This window comes from Equus caballus, chromosome 15 (genome assembly GCF_041296265.1).
Source record: "Equus caballus isolate H_3958 breed thoroughbred chromosome 15, TB-T2T, whole genome shotgun sequence".
In the NCBI taxonomy this organism is placed as follows: Eukaryota; Metazoa; Chordata; class Mammalia; order Perissodactyla; family Equidae; genus Equus; species Equus caballus.
Genome location: NC_091698.1, coordinates 27,296,444 through 27,322,087, shown reverse-complemented (window position 1 = coordinate 27,322,087; position 25,644 = coordinate 27,296,444). Strand labels below are relative to the sequence as shown.

At 43.5% G+C, this 25,644-nt stretch overlaps 1 protein-coding gene across 6 annotated transcripts; it reads right to left on the bottom strand.

Annotated features, from left to right (window-relative positions):
* Nucleotides 1-315: 315 nt before the first annotated feature.
* On the bottom strand, nt 316-25,162 carry LMAN2L (lectin, mannose binding 2 like). 6 transcript variants are annotated; one of them, XM_003362917.5, is made up of 9 exons: nt 24,917-25,138; nt 23,601-23,719; nt 20,664-20,781; nt 19,773-19,855; nt 6,726-6,758; nt 5,509-5,670; nt 5,302-5,416; nt 2,150-2,269; nt 316-1,801 (listed from the first exon to the last, which is right to left on the bottom strand). In XM_003362917.5, the coding sequence occupies exons 1-9, from the start codon at nt 25,101-25,103 to the stop codon at nt 1,659-1,661; spliced, it is 1,080 nt and encodes a 359-aa protein (XP_003362965.1). In that variant the 5' UTR covers nt 25,104-25,138; the 3' UTR covers nt 316-1,658. The 6 variants fall into 6 exon arrangements, with proteins under 6 accessions (XP_003362965.1, XP_023474422.1, XP_001492091.2 ...); XM_023618654.2 differs by having other exon boundaries at nt 24,985-25,131; XM_001492041.6 differs by lacking the exon at nt 6,726-6,758 and having other exon boundaries at nt 24,917-25,162.
* Nucleotides 25,163-25,644: the final 482 nt, after the last annotated feature.

Below are 25,644 nucleotides of genomic sequence, written 5' to 3'. Positions count from 1 at the left end.
TCTAGGTCACAATTTGTCCTCTGGCACTCTGGAGCTGCTCTGCTGTCACGGGGGTGTTAGGAAGATCCCATTTTAATCCCACCTGTAGGAGAGCACTACAGCCCATGATGCTTAATTAAGCACGTGGGAAGGATATAAAAAAGTCCCAGATGACGAAACCCATACCCAGCCAAGGTGACTGTCCTTTCCTTCTGGGCTGAGGGCTTTCCCAACGCAGGAGCAGGCAGGGCAAGGGTTGAAGGGCTTGAGGTTCAGGAAAAAGGCTTGGACCTTCCCCCAAACCCACCCATAGAAGGAAGGACACTGAGTCAGAAGTTCATGTTTGGTTTCCACCACTTTAAGAATACAGAAGTACAGGGCTAGGAAAGCTCCGAGTTCCAGGCCCTCCAAGGAGGCTCTGGCCTGTCAGCCAATTTAATCACTGGCCAGACAGGTGAGCAGCACATGGCCCCTTGTCAGATAAGGCAGTGGAATAAGTGTTGACCCACAGAGGATGACACTCAGGCTCTGTCGCTCAATGACAACGAACTCTTCCAGGCACAGAAGACAAGGGTCTATTGCTCCCAGATTTGGAACACGAGAACAGCAACTGTTTGTTATCCATTAAGAAGAAGAAGCCAAATTTCTTCTTTGGGGAGTATCCAAGCTGAGGCTATGAGAAGAAAGCTTCTTTACATTTTGAACATTCAAAGTGGAATTCCAAAAATCATGATAAACACAAAACATGCAGCTAAGCAGGCTCCAGAGAGTCCAGAAACATCTCCCCGTGGACAGATCACATGGCAAATGTTGCTTTCAAGGTCAAAATGTGGAGTTGGTCAGTCTCACAGTTAATCCCATTGCATCCATGAAGTCTTCCAAGCTTCTCTTGACTTGCACACCAACTTTCAAGCAAACTTGACCGAGGACTAAAGAGACCTAACTGGGAAGGTCATGAACACACCAATAAAACCAAGATCCATGCTGAAGAACCAAGGCTAGAGCAGCGACCCAAAGCAGAAACCCTCTCCCTATGGCCACCTAATGAGGGTTAGTGAAACCTAAGTTTGTTCTGCAGCCCCAGGCCCCAACAGAGAGGCATCCGAATGTCTTTTCCAGCTCAGGTTGCATTTAGAGAGGACAATGAATGGAAGGAGAGGAAGGCAAGGTAGGGAAAAAGTTTCCATCCAGATTTCCAAGGAAAGCTCCTCATGTGAACAGAGGCTTAGACAAAAAGCAAAAACCAGTGAAATGGACGGCCAGAAGGTAGGAGGACTTATCAGTTTTCTATTCTTCGCAGATTTAAAAATGAAGTACAAGGGTCCTCTGAGTCCAACAACAAGGCAGCCTGGGCTATGAAATATTCTTCTGTGATTCTGACATCATAACAGCATATATTCTCTCCATCCCTCTTAGCTCCCAAGTGGAAGGACTGCAGGGAAAGGCACATCACAGCAGCATTGCCCTGGGGTGGGTGGGCTTCCTGAACCAGAGTTAGATGTCCCCATGCTTGACCATGGGAAGCAGTGTCCCTGCATTCAAAGCTCCAGTGACAGAACAGAGTCCCTGACCAGCTGTTGGAGACTGGAGAAGACCCGCTGGGCTATGTGTTCAGGCCAGCACCTGCTCCTCCCACACCTCATGGGGGACTGCCACAGAGGAGGTGGTAGTAGGAGGGATCAGTAGAAACGCTTTCGGCTCTGTTCCTGCCATTTGTTGTAGAGTATGATACCAATGACAATGGCAAATACGGAAAACACCAGAGAGAAAAAGACGATGAGGAAGAGGGCGAGGCCACTTAGGGGCGGCAGTGGGGCTGTCACTGAGGAAGCAAGAGAGAAGCAAGTCAAAATCAAGGAGCCCACCCACTTGGGAAGGCCCAACCAACAAGCTCTCAAATCCCCAATTTCTGACACCCCTTTCTGGGAGCCAGAGCTTAGACTCTCCCTTTCCAGGAGTCTCAATTTAAAAACTAAGCTGCGCTCCTACTGCTCATCTGTAACATGGAGACAAGTGAAAAAGCAGGTGTAAGTGCTCCACACTCTTTAGAGGAAGAACACGGAAAGGAGACAGCCCTACAAGCTGTGGGTGCAAGTTACCTCAGACCTCCCATAGCACTACGACCTCCTCTCTGACCATGGGACCATTTCCCAAGATCCCCCGTGCTCACTCTCAGGCAGCTTCATGTTGTCCACTGAGGGCAAAAACACATCTCGATGCAGCCTCTCCTCTTCTGGGGTTCTCTCTACTGTCAGCTCAAACAACTTCAGGGAAATGACATCATGATTATCTAAAGAGAAAAAGAACAAGAATTACTCTAGCCACCTCAAAAACAGGTATCTTGGAGTATCATGGTTCAAGCCTCCAATCTACAGCTAACTAGCAGTGCCCTTGAAAAAAGTAACTGAAACCTTTCTGTTTTCTCATCTAAAAATAAGGATATGGAACAGGGAGTATTCTATATTAGTCCATATTTAAGTTTTTATCAACAAGCATGCATTACTCATATAATTTAAGAATTTAGAGCTAATATAAGAATTAAATCCCACATTATATGTAAAACCTTCTAACACGGTGAGAGGAGACACAGGAGCACTGCAGCTCCCCTTTAATCAGACGACACACATGAGCAAGACAGGAAAGCGTCTCAGAGCAGCTGTTTAATGGGCCTCAGGCAGGGCAGAGCTACTGGCATGGAACACACTTCTCTTCTGGACTAGGCCTAATTCTTTACAGCTCCCTGTTAACTGTGACCCTGAATCACTAATAATTACCAGAGAAAGGACGGATTTTAGTCACTGGATTTTTTTCTCTCTCTTTTTAAAGTATCATTATAAACTTATAGATTCAAACATATTCGCTCTGTGTCCATACACTGAAGTTGTACATCCTATTGGTGCTCCACTCGACCCATCTTTGTCCAGTCAGAGCAAATTCAAGTTGGCTCCTGAGTCCTTTTACAGGAACCCAGAAGTTTTTGATACGTTCCTTGCTTTTCTGGGAAGTTCCAGTCTTATACATTTCCTGCCTCAGACCTGGCATCAGCCATTTCCCCAAGAAGCTCTCATTCTTTTTAGTGGGAATTGGTATGAAGAGACCACAAATCTGAGTGCTGGGGTGCTCACTGCTACTAGGTTGGTTCCTGGGGACTGGATTTCTTGCCATTTCTCTTACTAGGATGGCATCTACAGCTACTTGGACTGCTAGAAACTTTAGCAGACCCCCAGATAGGAAAAAACTGGATTCACCTTCAATTAGAAAAATGTTTTCGCTGTCAGGACTGAGTTCAAACCAAAGGACAGGATAAAAAGCCAGGGCAATGTTCCCCACAATATAGGGGCACCAAAGACTGGAAAGCTGGGGTGTCCTAACTTTCTCAGCACTTTTCAACAATCCATTGCATAACAAGTAAGAAAATGTCAACAAGAAAGACGTGAAGAAAAAGACAAAAATTTGTACTTAGGGATATTCTATGGGCAGAGAACACAGACTTACTAACCTAGGCGTTATCACTAAAAACCTAGAGCAAAGGACTCCTTAGGATAAATGAAAAATTATTCTCTTCAGCCATTTTTAACAGTTGGGAAGAATTTCCCATTGAAAAGTACATCAGGGGGCCGGCCCGGTGGCTTCAGCCGTTCAGTGCTCACGTTCCGCTTCTGTGGCCCAGGGTTCTCCGGTTCGGATCCCGGGTGCAGACATGGCACCGCTTGACAAGCCATGCTGTGGTAGCCATCCCACATATAAAGTAGAAGAAGATGGGCATGGATGTTAGCTCAGGGCCAGCCTTCCTCAGCAAAAAGAGGAGGATTGGCAGCAGTTACTCAGGGCTAATCTTCCTCAAAAAAAAAAAAAGTACATCAGGAGGTTAACTGAGCAAGTACTAGAAACCTGTGAGCTCAAAGAAAAACGTGTAGACAAGAACACCTTTTTCAACTTGAGTCATATAACGAGATTACATAGCAAAGATCTCAAGCCTGTGCCTCTTCTCCCTGTGCCAAGGTGAGATCTGTCCCCCAGCTTTGATCTGCCCGCACTGTATTTAGAACCCAGCTGCCAACACTAATCTGTTGAAATAACAGAAAACAGATCAGTGGTTGTCTGGAGCCAGGGTAGGGGAGGAATACTGCAAAGGGGCAAAAGGGAACTTTTTGCAGCAATGGAAACATTCTATATCTTGACTATAATGGTGGTTATATAGGTGTAAATATCTGTCAAAACTCTTCAAACTGTCTACTTCTGTTGTACGGAAAGCATACTTCAATAAAGTTAATGTTTTAAAAAACTAGTTGCCAGGATTTTAAAAATGAGATTTCATTTTAAAAAAATCCAGATTTCCAGCTTCTCTTGAAAAACTGGAGAACAGGGTCTCATTAAGTCCACATTTTCTCCTGGCGACAATGGCTGGAACTGAGCAGCTGCTGCCCATTTCGGATGGGTATTTGCCTTTCCTTTTTGCCACAAGAAAGTTCTATTTCATACTAGCTTTATTCAAAATAAATTAATCAAAAGAACAAAAAGTTCAGTTCCTTACCTCTTCTCAAAAGATGCTATGATTGGGGCTAACGCCAAGGGGGAGAATAAACATATGAAAAGAAGCTACAAATTGGGAACGAGTAGGAAGAAAATCCAGAGGAAATATTAAAGTCAAAGAACTAGGTCCTGTTATGCCACATAAGTCAACGAAGGCAAAAGTTTCAGAATCATTGGTCAAATGAGCTGAAGAGAGGACAAAGAGCGAGGACCGGAACAGAGGACTATACACGGCAAGGAAATGGAAGTCAATTTTATGAGAATAGTGCTAAAAGCACAGCAGAGAAACAGGTCCGAATGCAGCACGGACTAGAGGTGGATGGCTGGGAAACAGAAGTGTCCATACACATGACACATTCAAAAGTGTGAGAACAAAGGAGAGTCCGAGGGGTCAGTTAGAAGAGGGATGGCACAGCCAAGGAAAAGCTTTGTTAAGAGAAGAAGAACTGACCACATCAGAAGGTGGAAGGAGGGGAACCTGACTGTAAAAAGGGGCACCAGAAATAGGAAAGTATGGAACTCAAAACACAGGCTGGAAGGGCTGGCTTGATGAAGAGGCCAACACTGCTCTCTGTTAGCACCCACCATGTCCTAGAGACAACTATCCCAGGATAGCCTAGGCCTGGGGGTTGGAAGGGATCTGGATACAAGAATGCAGGAAGATAAGTACTCCCAAGGCACTTGCTTCTCAGAGCTCTGCTTATCTGGTTCTCCCCTCTGAAGCCTCACCAAGGCCTGGCTATGGAGATGTGACCTCAGTCAGGTAAATAACTGTGCATACAGCAGTACCTGAGAGATCCCCAGTGATGGAGGAGGTGCCAAAGTAGTAGCCCCGGGGCAGACGAACCCCAGGCACCTCAATGCAATCCCTCCACTCATGCTTGCCATCGATGTCCATCATTATCTAGAATAAAGAGAAGAGATAAATCAGGGCTAGGCCACGAAAGCAGGAGAGAGACAGCCCATACCGCCAACTGGTCCAGAACAGGGACTCACCGTCAAATGCCTCTTGACATAGCGAATCACAAGGAAGGTGTCATAATGGAGATTGCGGACAATGGCTGTACAGCCCCCCAGCTCTGTGGGCCGTCCATCCCGCTCATGATCATAGCTGAGGGAGCCATTGTTCACCATGGCTGAGATGTAGGGGAACACCCGCTGCGGAAGCAGGGAAGGAAAAGCAGAGGATGGTAAGGAAGTACTCTTGGGAATGCCTGTACAAACAGCAACAGGAATTTTGTACACACAAGCTGAGCCCCTTACAGCAGACCAGACGACCACTCTGCCTCATCATTAGCAGCCCATGAGAACCCACACTCAGATGGTCTCTCAAGGGATATGGCCCAGGAAGCGACTCAACTCTGCACTTGTCTTCAGGAATCCTCCTTGCTATGGATCTGGGACGGGCTTGAAATGGGCCCTCTGGAGTCTGACTCGAATACTCCCAGAGATCACCATTTGGCACCTATATATTGCCCAAGACTGATGGTTTTCTTTTATGTATATACACTTATCTCCCAAACTGCCACGTAAACTTCTTAAAGAAAAAATCATTTATTATGCTTCTTTGCATGTCTCCACCTTAGCTCCATCCCTTCCCCCTCAGGGTAAGTGTTTTGCACACAGCAGGTATTGTGAAAATACTTGTTTGATGAGGGAAATCTTCCCATTCAGGATAGCTCCTTTCAAATTCTAAAATCCTATAACCATATGATACTAAATGGATTAGGACTCAGAAAGAGCACTGCCAGAACCAGGCTGCTGGATGGTGTTCTCCAGCACCACACCTGTTCTTAGTCAAAAGACCTTCCAGCCCACATATAACTTCTCCCAATAATATTCCAGGCAAGGTTCTCCCACTGAAAGTTTCTCCATATCCCATCCATTTCCCCACCTACTTCAGGGGCCCTCTCTCTCCAATAGAGTTGTAGGAGCAAATTCTCCTTAGAAACAATGAGCTAACCGTTCCAGACAAGCCCAGTGCTAAGGCAGTGCAGAGAGGCAGAGTGATGACAGGAGAGGAAACATGAGACATGCCACTTCTTTGGTGAGTTCCTCATTGTCCTGAACAGTCAACATGCAAGGTGGAGATGCAGTCGAAATCAGAGACTGGTGACTCTTGAGACAACAGCCATGTGGATATAAACAGTAGCAAATGTTGGATGGACACACAGGGAATAAGGGATGACCATGGTGGGTCAAGAATTAAGTACCTGGACTCCTGGAGAATACCGCCTCTTCTGGGCCTGAGAGGGTCCAGCAGGTTATTATAAAAACGAGAGAAGGCACAGGAGACCGGGTCAGAAAGAAACAGCCATGGAAGAGCTATGACCCAGCTGTGATGGATGAGCAAAGCAATCTAAATCCCCAAACAGAATTTTAGGGTCCATGGAGGGCATTCAGCAAGTCCTTACACCCCTCAAAATTACAGGCAAAACTATATGCACAGGTATATGTACATTTTCTAAGGAGAAGGTCTGTTACCACCATCAGATTCTCAAAGGGGTCCATGAGGAAGACCTCTCTAAGGTCATGAGGCTTTCAGAAGCTTTAGAAAACACTGTCCAAGCAGGCCACAAGTTTATCTGTACCCAGACTACAGTATTTCTGAAGCAAGGGGAAAGACAGGAGTGACAAATAGGCCTAAGTTCTAAATTCAAGATGTTCTTTACTGCTCAGGATTTCAGGATACAGCTCTTACCCAGAAGACAAAAATCCCACCACTTGAGAGACTATGAAGTTAACTCTAATCCAAAGGGATCAGTTACCCTCTAATTGCGCCTTATGGACAAATATTTCTAAATAGCTGTTGTCATTCTAACCTACAACATGTGGGCAAGGAAAAAGCTCTGTGAGAGCATTGCAGCACAACGGATTTCAAAAAATCATAAGGCTCAAGGGTATTTAACTTTGCTCCAGAAAACTGCTACAGTTCTAATCTCCTAGTAACAAGAGACACCTCCACAAGCGTAGCTCAGGCCTGCACTACAGAAGGGTGGGCCAGGGTGTAGAGTCCAAAGCACTCCTTCCTCTAATACTTAGTGAGCACCTATTAGGAGCCAGGCACTGTTCCAGACGCTGGGAGTTCAATGGGAAACAAGATGGACAGGGATCTGCTCTCATGGAGCTGACGTTAGAGGGAAGAGACAATCAATCAATAAAATTATTTCAGATAGTGACAAATACTATGAATAGGTAATACAATAAAGACTGGTGAGGGATCATCTCCCTGAGGAGACAACATCTGTGCTGAGACCCAAGCAGTTAGAGGGATCCACCAAAAGATGTGGGGGTATAAGAAGAATGAAGTTGGCATATTCAAGGACTAGAAGACAGGAGAATCTGAAACACAGGTAGTGAGGACAAGGCTGGTGTGAGCTGAAGCAGGAGCCAGGGCACACTGGGCCTCAGAAGCCACAGTCAGGAGTTTAGGGCGAGCCTCAGAGCAGCTGCTTAGCTACTCTTCTCTTATGCCACTGGTGGAATATGTACAAGACTACAGAAAGGAACGAAATGAATCAGTGCATCGTTAAACTGCCATAAAACTACTCTTCTATAACTATCATTTAGAATAAGCGAATTATGAGTATATTATCAAGCAGTTTACAGAAATGGGCTTCTGACAAGAAAGCTCCTAACTTCAGTGAACAATTAGGGGAAAAAAAGGATTAAAAAAGGCCCTGGGGAGCTCTGATGATCCCAAAGCTTGCCTCATTTATCAATTCTAGCACCTGTGATCAGAAGTTTAAGTTGCAGCTTTCAAGAAAGTACCCATGGGGCTGGCCCCGTGGCCGAGTGGTTACGTTCTCGCGCTCCGCTGTAGGCGGTCCAGTATTTCGTTGGTTCGAATCCCGGGTGCAGACATGGCACTGCTCATCAAGCCACACTGAGGCAGTGTCCCACGTGCCATATCTAGAAGGACCCACAACGAAGAATATACAACTATGTACCGGGGGGCTTTGGGGAGAAAAAGGAAAAAAATAAAATCTTAAAATACTGTTCAGTTTAAAAAAAAAAAAAGAAAGTACCCAGGACAACAACCCTTAACCTAAGTGGGTCTGACTCTTCCCAAGGCCGGTGAAGCATCCAGTCAGCGGGGAACAGCCAGAGGTGAGCTGGGCCTCAGGATCACTTGGAGGAGCTTTGCAACTGCACGTATATGAGGGTCTCGCAGTCAGAGTCTCAGTCAGTAGGTTTAGAGTGGGGCACAGGATCATGTACTTTTTTAAGATTTTACTTTTCCTTTTTCTCCCCAAATCCCCCTGGTTTAATGTAGTTGTATATTTTTAGTTGTGAGTCCCTCTAGTTGTGGCAGGGTGATGTACTTTTTAAAAAGCACCCAGACAGCTGTAATGTGCCACTAAAGTTAAGAAATACTGCACTAGACACAGAGCCTTACAGCTTTAGAGCTGGAATCTGTCTACTTCAGCAACTCATGACTAGGCCTTCCACTTTTTACCTCACATTAGCAATAAATCTTTAAAAACCTTTCTTCCCTGGGGCTGGCCCCGTGGCCGAGTGGTTAAGTTCGCGCACTCCGCTGCAGGCGGCCCAGTGTTTCGTCGGTTCGAATCCTGGGCGCGGACATGGCACTGCTCGTCAGACCACGCTGAGGCAGCGTCCCACATGCCACAACTAGAGGAACCCACAATGAAGAATACACAGCTATGTACCGGGGGGCTTTGGGGAGAAAAAGGAAAAAATAAAATCTTAAAAAAAAAAAAAAAAAAAACCTTTCTTCCCTCTATTTTGTATGTGGGATGCCTCAACAGCACGGTTGATGAGTGGAGTAGGTCCACACCCAGGATCTGCAACCGCGAACCTGGGCTGCCGATGCGGAGTGCGTGGAACTTTAACCACTCGGCCACAGGGCCAGCTCCATTTTTGTTTTTTTTGACCCACTAAATATACTAAAATACAATAATGACGGAACAACCACCTATAATAAATATCATTTTTTAAAAGCACATTTTAACACCAAAAAAAGAGAACTATGTACTTTCATAATAAGTCATTTAGCATTGATGAAGTCACTTCAATGTTCCTATTCTTAGACCAGTGACACCATTACCAACCAATATGAGTTCACAAACCAGCATCTGGAAGCTACTCCCTTAGAGCAGTTTTTGCCAACCTAAACCACACTGCAGTGGAGTTCGCTGGCCAAGTTTGCCCTCTGGAACCTAGGTATGAAGAAAAGGAGGGTGGGAGAGGCGAACAAAGCCACAACTACTGCCAAGATGTCTGCAGAATGTCCCTTGGGAATGTCATGTAGTGGTGTGAATAAGAATAGCTGGCACGTTCTGAGAGCTTACCCTGTGCCAGGCAGTGTACTCAGTAACATACACGTATGCGTTCATTTAATTCTCACAACCCTAAGAGGTAGTGTTAGTATCCCCATTTCACAGGCAAAACTTGTTGAAGATAACACAGGTATTAAGTAGTGAAACCAGGATTTGAAACCAGATAGTCTGGCCCCAGAGCCCTGGCTCAATCACTATCCTATGCTGCTCTCAGTATCTATCAATACGGAAAAATGTTTAGTATATACTGTTAGATACAAAACACAAAAAATCTAGGTCTCTAATATACCCTGAAACACAAAGAAATACTAGAGAATGGTTCCAGATTAAAGGAAAAGAGAGACGTGACAGCGGAATACAACATAAGATCTGGGATTTTCTTTGGCTATGAAGGACACGTTGAGACAAGTGGTGAAATCTGAATAAGGTCAGTAGATTAGAGAGGTGCTGCTGTCAACGCTAAGCTCCTGACTGTGATCCCTGTGCTGTGTCTAAGGGAACTCATTTCTAGGAAAAACAAGTGAAGTACTGAGGACTGAGGGAGCATGATGAAGGCAATTTACTCCTAAGTAGTTCAGAAATAAATCTACACACATGCATGAGCACACACAGAGACACACAGAAACAGAGGTGAAAGAAAAAGACAAAGCAAATGTAGTAAAACATTAACATTTTAGGGAATCTGGGTGAAGACCATTCCAGAATTCTGTGTTGTATTCTTCTAACTTACCTGTGAGTCTGAAACTATATCAAAATAAAAAATTTTTAAAAGATTAATCTGAATCTAGTATTTACCATACTCTCAATTTTTTTATGTCTAAAAGATTTCAAAATTAAAAAAGTTAAGGGGCCGGCCCCGTGGCCGAGTGGTTAAATTCGTGTGCTCAGCTTCGGAGGCCCAGGGTTTCACTGGTTTGGATCCTGGGTGCGGACACGGCACCGCTCGTCAGGCCACGTTGAGGTGGCATCCCACATGCCACAACTAGAAGGACCTCCAACTAAAATATACAATATGTATGGAGGGATTTGGGGAGAAAAAGCAGAAAAAAAAAAAGATTGGCAACAGTTGTTATCTCAGATGCCAATCTTTTTTTAAAAAAGGGTAAAAACAGTAGGTTCAATATGATGCAAACTTTTTGTTCTTAAGATGTCTGTACAGTGTTGTTTTTGTTTTGGCCTTTTCTGATTTTTCTGTAATGAGCTTTTATATAAAGATAGGAATTAATAAAACAAATGCCTCTTCTACAGCATCTCCCTTCACACCTCCATTTGATCCTCCTCTTGGATCACTAGTGGAACACACTCACTGCCACTGCCACTGCCACTGCCAGATGCTTCTCAAACTTTCCAAACTTTGTTTTGTTTTGTTTTTTGCTGAGGAAGATTTGCCCTGAGCTAACATCTGTTGCCAATCTTCCTCTTTTTGCTTGAGGCAGATTCACCCTGAGCTAACATCTGTGCCAGTCCTCCTCTATTTTGTATGTGGGTCACTGCCACAGCATGGCCACTGACGAGTGGTGTAGGTCTGCACCCAGGAATCGAATCCAGGCCACCGCAGTGGAGCATGCTGAACTTAACCACCAGACCATGGGACCAGCCCCAGACTTTCCAAATTTTCTAAGTCACTGGTCCTACAGTAATCTTCATCCAACTCACCCTTATGCAGGAATCTGTATAAAGAGGTGACTGGTTAACTCAGCAACACTCATCCTATTCAGAGTGTAACAAGATCAGTGAGATTCTTACCACATTACTGGGCAGGATGAGAAGGCCCCTCAAACCGCTAACCTATACTAGTGACCCTGTCTCCCAGTCCCAAAGCTCCCTGACTGGAGGATACAGAAAAGTGCTGCCTCCAGGCCAGCTGACTGCCTGAAAGACCTTCACATACTTGAACGTTAGCATGATCTCTCAAACTCAAGGAATGATTTTTTTTTTAATTGAGTTCATAATAGTTTACATCATTGTGAAATTTCAGTTGTACATGATTTCTTGTCACCACATCAATGCTCCCCTTTACCCCCTTCCCCTGGTAACCACTGAACTGTTTTCTTTGTCCATGTGTTTGTTTAAATCACTCATGGAATGATGTTAATCCCATTTATTTCAGTTGTGACCCTACTATAACAAACCCAAATGATATAATTTGAGGAATTCAGTAAAGAGTACTCTAAAATCAGGAAAGTTTAAACTTGAGGTACACCCTCAAAACTGAAGTTCATAACTCATCTACCCAAAGTACAAGTATCAACATTCAGAAAATAGCCTAATATGCATGCTTTAATTTCACTGCTACCCATCATTTTGATAGTATGTGAATACTGCTTGTTAATGAGACGAGCCATCAATTCTACAGAATAGGAGATCTTGTCTACAGTTCTACTTTGGGGAATGTAGGAACTTTCGAAAATTATATATAAAATCCCACATGCACCTGTATCTTTCTGTAGGCCCACACTTTGACCACATTCTCAAAAGGGTCAAAACCCAATGTCCTCTGGAGCACTGGCTCTTGCTTTCTTTCTACTTCCTCTCTCCCTCTTTCACTGTTTCAGAAAAAGAAAGATCATCTTCTCCTGGTCTTTATTTAATTCTAGCAGAAAGCCATACATCTCTACTTCCCTCGAAAAGTAGTTCTCACCAATGAAGCTCAGCTTCAATGCTTAATCACATCTGAGAGCCTGCCAATACTCCCTAGATCTAGCTTCCAAAGGAGTCTCTCTTGGAAAACACTGCCTCACCTAAGACTGGAAAAAAACCTAAGTCACATCCAAGGTGGATGATAACAAGAGAATTGAAGAAGTTACGGCGTTCTTTTAATAATGTAAAGATTCTCTCTGCCAACAATAAAGAGACCAAGAGGATCAGTGTCTTTATCAACATAACGACTTGAGGAAATGTGTTTTTAAGTTGGATGGCACAGTATTGTTAATTTTCTCCAGTTTCAAAGGAGGAAAAATAGTCATCACATTAAAAAATAGATAGGAAGGGCTTCAAACTAGACTCCCAAGCTGGCCTGACCTGGGAAGAGCAGTGAGCTGTTCTCCCCACTCTCCAACCAGCTGTGTCCGCCGCCACAGAGTGAGGCCCAAAGGTCTTACTGGGAAGAAGGAGGGCAAAGGCTGCAAAGGGCTGCAATTCTGTGCTCTCATTCCAGGATGGCCTCTTGTCATCAGACTCTGATTTCCACTGAAAGAAGAACATTCCTGGTCCAAAGTTGCTACTGAGTTCCCTGCAACTTTTCACCAACATCTGGCTTCTCATGAGAACTGATGACCATCAGCTGATGGCTTCACAGTGCCAAGAAAAGATGATCAGGTCACGTTTTAATCAATATTTTTTTAAAAAGCAACACTAAGATACAATTCACATACCACACAATTCACCTATTTAAAGTCTATAATTCAATGTCTTTTAGTATATTCAGAGTTCAGATTATAATGAATGTGGAACATTTTCATCACCCAAAGAGAAATCTTGTGCTCACTAGCAGTCACTCTCCCCACCCCCATTCCCATTCGCCCAGCCCTAGGCAACTACTCACCTACTTTGTCTCTATAGATTTGCCTATTCTGGATATTTCACATACATAGGATCATACAATATGTGGTCTTTTGTGACTGGCTTCTTTCACTTAGCATGTTATCAAGGGTCATCCAGAGTGGAGCACATATAAATGCTTCATTTCTTTTTAATGCTGAATGATATTCCATTGTACGGATATATCTTAATTTTGTTTATCCCTTCATCAGTTGATGGACATTTGAGTTGTATCCTTTTAGCTTTATTATGAATAATGCTGCTATGAACATTCATGTAAAAGTTTTTATGTAGACATGTTTTTATTTCTCTTGGGTATATACATGGGCGTGGAACCGCTGGATCATATAAACTCTATGTTTAACTGTTTGAAGAACTGCCAAACTGTTTTCCAAAACAACTGCACCATTTTACATTCCCACATTGAGAGTATGAGAGTTTCAATTACTCCACATCCTTACCAACAGTTATCATCTTTTTTATTTTGGCGATGCAAGTGGGTATGAAGCGGCATCTCATTATGTTTTGATTTGTATGTCCCTAATGGCTAATGATGTTGAGCATCTTTTCATCTGTTTACTTGCCTTTCATACATATTCTTTGGGGAAATATCTACTGAGATCTTTTGGCCACTTTTTTTTTTTTTAAAGATTTTATTTTTTTCCTTTTTCTCCCCAAAGCCCCCCGGTACATAGTTGTATATTCTTCGTTGTGGGTCCTTCTAGTTGTAGCATGTGGGATGCTGCCTCAGCATGGTTTGATGAGCAGTGCCATGTCAGCGCCCAGGATTCGAACCAACGAAACACTGGGCCGCCTGCAGCGGAGCGCTCGAACTTAACCACTCAGCCATGGGGCCAGCCCCGGCCACTTTTTAATAGGGTTGTCTTTTTCATTATTGAGTTGTATCTAGAATATATAAAGAACTATTACAAGGGTCCTATCAGGTATATGATTTATGTTTATTTTCTCCCATTCTGTGGGCTGTCTTTTCACTTTCTTAATGGTGTCCTTCAAAACACAAAAGTTTTTAATTTTGATGAAGTCCAATTTACCTATTTTTTCCTTTTGTGGCTTCTGTTTTTGTCATATCTAAGAAACTATTGCCTAATCCAAGGTCATGAAGAATTAACACTATGTTTTCTTCTAAGAGTTTCATAGTTTTAGCTTTCACATTTAGTTCATTGATCCATTTAGCAAACATTTGCGTATGGTGTGAGGCAGGGGACAACTTCATCATTCTGCCCGTGGATACATAGTTGTCTCAGAATCATTTGTTGAAAAGACAATTCTCTCCTCATTGAATTGTCTTGCTACCCTTATCAAAAATCAGTTGATTATGAGAATTTATTTCGGGATTTTCAATTCTATTCCATTAATCTATGTCTATCCTTATGCCAGTATCACACTGCCTTTATTACTGTAGCTTTCTACTAAGCTTTGAAATCAGGAAGTGAGTCCCCTGACTTTGCTCTTCTTTTTTTTTTTGAGGAAGATTAGCCCTGGACTAACATCTGCTGCCAATCCTCCTCTCTTTGCTGAGGAAGACTGGCCCTGAGCTAACATCTGTGCCCATCTTCCTCTACTTTATATGTGGGACGCCTACCACAGCATGGCTTGCCAAGCAGTGCCATGTCCGCACTCAGGATCCAAACTGGCGAACCCCGGGCCACCAAACCAGAACATGTGCACTTAACCACTGTGCCACCAGTCCAGCCCCTTTGCCCTTCTTTATCAAGATTAATCTGGCTATTCTGGTTCTCTTGAATTTCCATATTGATTTTAGGATCAGTTTGTCAATTTCTGAGAAGCTAGCTATGCTTTTGATAGATAGGAATTGCATCAAATTTGTAGATTAATGTCGGGAGTATCACCATGTTAATACTAAGTTTTCTGATCCATCACATGGGATGTCTTTCCATTTATTTAGGTCTTCTTTAATTTCTTTCAACAATATTTTATAGTTTTCAGAATATTTTTTTTGTTAAATTTATTTCCAAATATTTTATTCTTTTTGATGATAGTGTAAATGAAACTGTTTTCTTAACTTTCATTTTCTGATTGTTCAATGCAAGCATAAATATAATTGATTTTTGAATGCTGATCTCACATCCTGCAACCTTGCTGAATTCATTTCTTAGTTCTAACAGTTTTTTTGTGGATTATTTAGGATTTTCTATATCCAAGATGATGTCATCTGCAAATAGAAATAATTTTACTTCTTCCTTTCCAAACTGAATGTCTTTTTTTTTCTCTTGCCTCACTGCCCTGACTTTTGGAATCTCCAGTACAATGTTGAATAGAAGTGGTAAGAGCGGATATCTTTGTCTTATTCCTGATCTCGGGGGAAAGTATTCAGTATCTCACAATTAAGTAGGACGTTTGCTGGGGGGTTTTCATAGATGCCCTTTATCAGGTTGAAGAAGTTCCCTTCTATTTCTAATTTGTTGAGTGTTTTTATCATAAAGAGCTATTAATTTTGTCAAATGCCTTTTCTACATCTATTGATATGATCATATGATTTTGTCCTTTATTCTATTAATATGGTTTATCCCATAAATTTTCAGATTATTAAACCAAATGTGAATTCCTAGGATAAATATACTTGGCCATGGTGTATAATTCTTTTTATATGTTGCTGGATTTGGTTTGCTAGTATTTTACGATGATGTTTATTTACATCTATATTCATAAGAGATACTGGTCTGTAGTTTTCTTGTCTTGCAATATCTTTATCTGGTTTTGGTATCAGGATAATACTGGCCTCAAAGAATGAGTTGGTCAATGTCTCCTCTTATTTTTTGTAAGGGTTTGAGAAGAACTGGTATTAATTCTACCCTATATGTTTGGTATAATTTACCAGTAAAGTCTTCTGGGCCTGGGCTTTTCTTTGTGACTCATTTTTTATTACTAATTCAATCTTTTTACTTATTACAGATCTATCCAGATTTTCTATTTCTTCAACTATCATTTTAACAACTATTTATAATACAGCAACCTCACTGTGGCACAGATAGTATCCTGTACTCCCAAATATTAAAGCTCTTGACTTACTCACCTAAACTACAATTGCTATACTGCTGATGAGGAAACTGAGGTCATGTAACTTTCAACAATCTGTCCTGATTTCAGAGAGTCAAGCCTAAACTCAGCTTACACATTGAACTCCCTCACTCCCTTCTCAGATGCATTACTGGTTGGTAGTGTTTTCCCAGTATTTCTTCATGAACAAATGCGGTAGGAAGTAAGTTGAGCAATAGGGTTGAGCACTCTGGTGACAAGGAAACAAGAAACCAGAGAAACATTTATACCACTACCTTGAGGGACTGGATGAATTGTTCCACACCCACTCCTGCCTGCTCCTTGTCCAGCACATCTTCTATACGTGACATTTTCAAGTTGTCAAAGGTACCATATTTGTCACCCTCTCCTTATGTGCTCAAAATAAATAAAGGAAAATAATGAGACTGAAGACTCTGGAGTCAGACCCCACCACCTGTGTGTTTTTTAATCTTTCTGCACTTCAGTTTCTTACCCATCAAGTAGGGATAATAATATCTATCCCAAAGGGTTGTTATGATAAGTAAATAACACATGCAAAAGTGCTTAGAACAATGCCTGGCCCCTTTATGTGTGATATCAAAATAAACCATGGCACTAACAAAACACATTTGATTTTACGCTCTAAGACAGTTCCGGGTTGTCAGGATGTAGAAGGAAATACACTTTCTACAACTCTCTGCATTGAGTGGAAGTTCTAAGAAATGAAATTGCATAGATCACATGAAAATAATAAAACGTCTACATTCTCAGGGACATCAACCTGGCAGAAGAAACAATGGATGAGAGGTGGTAGAGCATCATAATTAAAAGCACAGCCTCTGGGGGCTGGCCCCGTGGCCGAGTGGTTAAGTTCGCGCACTCCGCTGCAGGCGGCCCAGTGTTTCGTTAGTTCGAATCCTGGGCGCGGACATGGCACTGCTCATCAGACCACGCTGAGGCAGCGTCCCACATGCCACAACTAGAAGAACCCACAACGAAGAATACACAACTATGCACTGGGGGGCTTTGGGGAGAAAAAGGAAAAAAATAAAATCTTTAAAAAAAAAAAAAAAGCACAGCCTCTGGAATCAGGCAGACCTGTGTTCAAAATCTCACTCCACCTTACATTGGCTGTTACCTTGAAGGAGACACTTAGCTTCTCCAAGCCTCTGATTACTCACTGGTAAAACAGCAAAAATAATACTGACTATAAGATTTCATGAGGATTAGGACAATATTTGTAAAGTACCAGCCACATAATAGCCACCTCATAAAGAGAAATTGATTTACTACCTTTTTAAAATGTAGTTCTAATAAATAAACAGCAAGCAAGGACCTGATGTTGGTCCAGGGGTTCTCAATCCTGGTTATGCATGTGATTCATCTGGAGAGCTGCAAAAAAGTAAGCTTGCCTAGACTGCACCTAAGACAAACAGAATCAGAGTTCCCGGGCTGGGGGCCTGGACACCAGCATTTTTAAAAGCTTTCCAGGTAATGCCAATACGCAATTGGGGGTGAGAACTATAACAGCTAGCCAGAAAGGAAGTCCTGATTTTTACCATCTGAAACTAACTTTTTTGATTAACATCTACTCTCCTTACAAAATAAGCCCATCAGCTCTGCCCCCTCATATCAGAATTACCACTATCAGATAGTGAAATGGAAGCTAAGAAGAGTCTGAACAATTTATTTCTGGGGGAAGCAGAGAGCTAGGTTTGAAACTCTAGGCCAGCCCTGAAGCCCACACCTCTTATTCAGACGCATTCTAATCACCACTATTTCCTCAGCATAACTGCAAATCCAGTCATGACATTTCTCCTCATCAAAATGCTTTAATGCACTTACCTCCTTAGCATAAAGTCTAGACTCCGTAAAAGGAAGAACCCGGCCCCATAATGTGCATGGTGAGGATGAGTCACATATACTCAAATTGTCTGGTGCTGGTCTCAATAGCCAAACCACCTACTACCCAGACACTGCTCAATCTCAGTGGCCAGTTAACTGGCCCAAGAGGGAACAGCATTAATACTAAAGAAGCAAGGTGAATGATGGCTCCTGGAATTGTGCAACATAGCAAAACTGCTGGCCCTGTTTTTCTTTCTAGCCTCATCTCTCTCTGATCCCCCCTTTTTCCCTCACACTCATTATCCCTTCTCTCATGTTATCTCCTTAACACAAGCGTTTCCTTCTGCATGGAACACTGGTTCCTAATTCTGCAGACTTCAAGGTAAATGTCACCTCCTGAAAAAAGTCTTCACCAAGGACCACCAGCATCACCACTGTCCACTCCAGGTTCGATGCTCCTGTTATGTCCTCCCACAGCGCCCCACAGTTCCCCCATCGGCATTCTCACTTTGCTACTGAGTGCAAAGACCAGGTTGGTCTTGCTCACTAATTCTTTGGCACCTACAAAGTGCTTAATGTATGGTGGAGTGAAGAGGAGGCCAGAAGAAACATGGAGATGCAACTTTGTAACTGACTCACACCAAAAGGCTATTCTCCTAACTCAGGTCTCACTTTCCACTTCCTCTAAAATAAACTCTGTGGGAAATGTTAAACACTATTGAATCTGGGTGTTGCACATATGATGATCTGTTCTTCCAATTTTTTTATAAGTTTGAAATTTTTCATAATAAACTTTTGGGGAAAAAATTAAGTGAATTCTGCCTCCATTTCTAATTCTGCCTTTCTTGCTAAATATTATTTAGCTACAGGATACCCAGCAACAACCTGTCATAATCATTTTCCCACCATCTGATAGCAAGGCCATTGGGCAGAGAGAGTACAAACCTGTTGCCAGTACAGGAAAGTACTAAAGAACCCTAGGGTCAGCTAACAAAAAGCAAGAAGCCTCTGCCAACAGCCAGATCCTGGGTTCCAACAAAATGCTGGGATTTCACCAATTTCCTTTTATAGCCTTTCCTATAGGAGAGAATTGCTGTTCATGGCTGAGAAGAGGAAGAAAAGGATGCTGGAAAATGTGAGCAAGCTGCAGAAGAGAGTACAGCGGTGACATATTAAGTCAGGGGAGCTGAGTTACATAAATTCAGCTTGTTCTGGTGCTGGCATAGTAGCCACATCACCAACCAGCCAAGCATGCTCAATTCCATCCGCTATCTAATGTGCATAAGAGAGCATACTGTGAACCTAAAGAGAAAGCCCCCATTTACAACAGCCATTCCCAAAAGACTGTGCACCATTAACAGTTCTCTCTAGAAAAAACCTTGACAAGGACATTAACTTTTGAAGTTCAATCAATGAAGAAAATAGAACGGAACCCCTCACTTTCTTCCCCTCTGTTCCCTCCTGAATGACATTCCTGAGGCAAAGGACTGTGATGTCAGTGCAGCTGACCTAAGCTCTGACACTTGCCATTACCTCTTGCTGCTTCTCCTCATTGGGATAGGTGTCTACAAATACTCCCAGCCCCACAAATTTGTCCATGTTTCCAAACACAGGCCCTAGAGAGAGAGAACAGATGACGAACAATGAAATAAAGCCAAGAGTTGATAAAGGAATAATATATCACTATGATGGAGGAAAAAGTGAGAGTCAAATGACTCCCAGGCCTCTCTTTAAGATGAGAAAACATACGTAAAAGCACGCAGCAAAGTGCATGGCCTGTAACAAGCACCCAGTAAATATCCGTAGTTGTTTGTTATTGAAGGCAGGGGAAAGAGAGAAGGCCACTGCAACTGTGTTTAGCTCTACAGCTGCTCCCTGATCCAAACTGGTTGCCAAGGCGCCCCGAAAGAATTCTGCTTCACAAACACTTGGTGATGACTATGCCCCCGAGAGAGAACTGAATTCCCAAGTTCCACTTCTTGTTACAAAAGAGACCAGGTCAAATCAGGCTGAGTTTGCCATCTACTTGGAGCAATGGCTCCCGCACAACAAGGAAAACTAGATAACTCTTCTCCTGAGTCAGGAGTGCTGAGATCGTCCCCTGTGCATGCCCAGAAGAAAGCGGCCAACCCAATCATCAGTGTTTGGGAGAGACAGCGCTTTCACCCAGCCAACAGGCCAAGTGGTTTCAAAGGGAATCTGGAAGGAACTAATAAGCAAGAAATTGCCCCAGGATGAGTCAAGTTCAGCTGCTTATTAGGACTTAGACCCCATTCCAGAGACTAGACAGGCCAGTCTTCATCCACAGACATCAAGGTAGAGGTAAAACTGCTGGCATTGTGGGGACACACCGTTCTCAAAGAGTGCAGATGAAAAAGCTGGCCTGTCACACCCCCGCAGAAGAGCAATACAGGGTCCCAATACCTGGCTGCATCCGATCTTTTGTGTACCAGATTGCCAAGCCATCCCCATGCAGATTCTTCTTCCCTTGTCCATGGATCTTGAAGTGCACCTGCAACTCCCAGTCTCTCAGGAAACACGGCTAAAGTGAAAAAGACGCTGAAGTCAATGAGGAGCAAGAAATGCGAAACCCCTCAAGCCCTCGTCAAGAGCCTACGGACTTGGACAACATAAATGCAGGTAACACTAGGTTAAGGGCTAAAAATGAAATCTAAGACTTGCTAAATGTTTGTGTCGTAAAATTAAAGAGATGGGCCATTCAGCTGTATCTGAGATTTAATATGAAAAGTGAATAAACCTCCCAATTATCTTCAACCTCTCCCAATAGAAACAGGATAGTACTCCAAAGTTGGAAAAGACAAGAATGCCAAATTAGACTACTGTGATCCTACACCCACCCAGCAAAGTATCTCAGACCATAGAGTGCAGGTGGCTGAACTAACATTCATTTGCAACTTAAGATCACCCTTCTGACAGAAAGACTCTAAAAAGCTTGAATTTAAAGGTCAATGCCTCGTTCATTACACAAGAATAAGAAAAGTAAGTCATTACTCTCAGGTTTCCAGAAGCAATTAGCAGATGCTATAAACAACTCTCATTAGCTAGACTTGGCCCTATGCCAAGCTGAGGCGCAAATCAGAGTTCTGCAAGAAGGTTAAGTTACAGTCCCCCAAAACCTCATGCCCATGGCCAAGAAACTAAATGCTCTAAAGGAGAACACCACCATCCCCACCGCAGGGACAGCCTCCAGGGGGAAAGCATTAAGGAGGTGAGAGACTCCTGTTTTTCTTCTTTTGAATTGTGTATCAAAACCTTGGAAAATGGAGAAGGTAAGTGCATGGTTAAGTGCTCTAAATAGTTGAACGCTTTCAAGGAGAAACCAGAGTGGGTATCTAGTTTAGAGAGGCTCCTGGTTAAAGCTCACCAGGAAGGAGGGAAGAAGGGAAGGAAGAGCAGAAAGACCAGCGGGGTGCAGCCAAAGGCTCTCCAAATAGGTTATCCCAGCTCTCGAGCAACGTACTGCTAGGTCACTTTCAGTTTTCATTTTTAATTTCTGAGAAGTCTTCAAAAGTGATAGTATTAGAAGTACACAGTCAAAAATGAAAAGGGTGCTGATACTTCCGAATTCACCAAAGAACCCTGAAATCTTCAATAGCTTACCTGCTCTGATGAGCCCAGTCCCTGTATTGTCATTCTGGGTTCTGACCTTTCCGCTGTTTCATTTAGATTTCTGGGCTCCATAGCCAGTGAAATTCAGTGGCTCCATAGCCAGCGGGTATATTATGCCCCTGAGAGGAGGGCAAGGCCAGAGAAGTTCACAATGACCCAAGAGGTGTCTGCCCCTTATCCTTGGCCTCCAATAGCACAGTGCTATACAGTTTCACTCAGGGCTAACTACAGTGTTTCTGAAACTTTGCTGCACATTAGATTCACCTGGAGGCTTTGAAAAATCCCAATTGCCAAGCCATACCCATTCCAATTAAATCAAAATCTCCGGGGGAACCACACATCAACTCCAATGGACAGCCAAATGAGAACCACGGCTCAAACAAATGCTTCCTATTCAAGCAACTCAGAAACACCTCCAAAGCTCATTCTGCTAGTCAGACAACAAAAAATACAGGTATCAGAGAATCTGAAAAAGGGCAGGATAACTAGATCCTAGACTAAAATTGCTGCTAAAAGAGTTAAGACAGCAGCAAAGTATCGAGCTTTGGATATAAGCATTTAGTAACCCAGAGAGTTCCGTCAATGAATCTTATAACAGACGTAATAACATAACAGTGCACGTTTCTGTAACATTTTAACTTTCCAAAGCTTTTTCACACCTATTGTTTTATTTTACTCTCACAATAACCGTGGTGGGCAAGTAGAGCAGATATTATGAAGCTCATCTGACAGATGGAGAAACTGACAACTGTCAGAGGTTAAGTAACTGCCCAGGGCTAACAGTGGGTCTGTGATACAGCCAGATCTAGAACCTAAGTCTTGCAACTGCCAGCTGTTCACCTCTTCCACCAGAGCACAGTGCCCTGCACTCCGCCCAAGAACCAGCTCGGAACTACAATCTGGGTTAAGGGGCCAGCCTGTGCAAATAGTTCATGTAGAAACTTCTCTTATCCCTCTGCTCCTTTAGAATTCTCTGCCACATAAAATGAACAGTGAAAAGAAATAGTTCTCTTTTCTGAGGTACACTTATCTACAATTAATAATAAAAACCATGTAAAAGTAAGTTCTTAACTTATGAGAACCCAAGACAAAGTATTAAAGGATGCCAAGGTCATTCCCATAAGTAAAGCGGTCGTAAAAGATTTAGAAAGAGCCCTGGAAACTGAAATGAAAGCATCATCTTACACTTGTACAAAATCACAGTGCAGCCACACCAGGAATACGGCATTCACTTCTTGCCGCCATACCTCAAGGAAGACAATGTAGCTAGAAAAGGTCCAGAGAAGGACAAATAAAATGACCAAGGGCTCAAAGTGGCTTTCACATGAAAATAAAATTTAAAATTAGACTCTTCAAAGGGAAATAACAAGGGGGGATACTGGGATGAAGTTTGGGATACATTTAAAAGAGCAGTTTTCTACTTTACAAAGCAAAGTAATTAAACATGAGTTATTAACCTCCAAGAAGTAATACCATCAGGTCAATCAGGAATTAAAGACATTTCAGGAAACAGAATCAAAATGAATTATTTGCTATAATTAGGGCAATAAAGGGCATTTCCTTATATATCTGATTTCATTATGAAGGTTATCATCACCTCTGAAATGAAAATCCTTGATATCCACAGAAGACAGAATACTGGAGACAGACAGTAAAATTAAGTCAATATGCCACTGGTGAACTTTTTAGGACTTTCTGAGTCACCAACACAGGAGAGAGAAAGACTCTTACCACCCGGTTCCACAGGGCACCCTGTTTACTCTGCATATCTGGGGTAAGGCGGATATACTGGGTCATCACCATGGCATTGCCCATCAGATTCCACAGGGAGGAAGTGCTTGTGCCCACACCTATGGAAAGAAGGAGATCAGTTCATACTCTTCAACACCAACCTGTTCAGAAGGCCACCGTGGACCCTTTGAAAGCTAGAATCATCATCTTTTTCTCCTTTTCATGTCACTCAATCTCCCACTTTCTGTCACTCATAAATCTCAAATCCTTGCCATCTTTACAGCTTCCTTTCACAAAGCCCTTCTCAGGTGAAGACCCCAAAGCACATCAGAGCTTCTACCTTATCCATGCCACAGTAACCATAGCTCAGATCCATTCTTCCCGTTTTATGAGCAAATTTCAGCACCATGAAAGAAAAAAAATCCCCCAGTTATACCAAAAAGAGCTTGACCCTCAGGCCTCTAGGACTTAATGATAGTCTTTCTTTAAACAATCCAAGTGTGAAGTTACTTCATCACCTATCTCAGACTATAAATCCCTTGAGAGTGAGAGCACAGTATCAGCAGAGAGCAGCACAGAGGAGGCACTCAATACAGCTGCTAAGTGAACAAGTGATCACCCTTGGCAACAGTGTTTACGCTCTTGCAGTCTGAGTTTTTGTTTGCTGTCCCCCTATCCACACTCCCTTGGGGAAACAGACTTGTGTTAGTTAAGCCATCTGCACTGACTTGGTCCTCTTTGTAGCTAACTATATAAATTTTCTAGTCCATACGCTGTGCCTAGGGGCCTATGGACCCTAAACAGAGCAAAGCTAACCAGCCTCCTTCATCAGTAGAGCTCCTCGACTGGAGAACAGGTGTTTTAATCGGCAACAGAATGTTATCCTCTTTTTCAGTCTAAGTTCTACCCTGTTCTGCCTCCTGCTTTATTTCTAGCACATCCACAGCTCCATCGCGAGACCGGCTCGTCGTTAGTGGCCCTCAATCACTCCTCACCATTCGCCGTTCTCTCCCCTTCCCACATTCCTCCCGTCCAACTCCGAGCTCCCCTTCGTCCAGGCCTAGCGCTAGTGACATCCGACGGCCCTCCTTCGACCTGCTGGAAACTTCTAGCGCTAAGTGCGGGGCGGAGAGGGGAAGCTGACCCCTGCTTTTCGGACCCGTGGCTCCCAAACGCGGTGGGAGTCCCCGTGGGGCCCCACCCACCGCCGGCAGTTTCCTCAGGGCCACGCAGCCCTGCGCCGCCCCCGCCTCTACCGAAGAGCTCGGGTCCAGAAGCCCTCCCCGTGCGCGCCCACCTCGCCCCGGGCGCCTCACCCTGGTAGGGCTTCGACAGCGAGTGCTCCCGTTTCAAGTACTCGAACGTTTGACCCGCCCCGACTTGCCGTGGCCCCTGCCCAGACCCCAACAAAAGGAGGAGGAGCAACATTCTGGACCCATCTCGAGCTGACAAACGCCGCCGCCACCGCTGCCACCACCCAGAGGACCCTAGACTCGCCGCCATCTTTCCCACCGCCGTCCCTTCACTAAAAACCCGCCTTGTCGTCCAAGCCATTGGCCCATGGAACCACCTGTCCCGCGTCTCATTGGCTCTCGTCGAGTCCCCGCCCCCCAGGTGAGCATCTCTCCAATTGGCTGGCTAGGGTATCAGTTGCCTTGCCAACCCTGGAAAGGGGCGTGACCGAATGCCTGGACTCCCTAATTTGCGTTTGTCCTAAGCTCCACTAGGCCTGCTGGGATACAGAGTGATTTTCGTTTTGTCTCAGCGTTCCAGAGAAAATTTAAAGAGATAAAATGTTTCTTCCAGTCTCATGCAAACGTTCTTTCCTCTCTGCCATACTATCTCCTGACTGTGCCGAGCTATCAATCAGGAGGCTATAGAACTGAAAGGAGAAAAAGACAAACCCACAATTAAAGTAGCTGGAAAATTATCAAATTTATAAAAGACCTGAACAGCACTATCAAACAACTTGACCTGATGATATTTATAGAAATTCCACCCAACAACAACAGAAGACACATTCTCTTCAAGTGCAAAAGAAAGA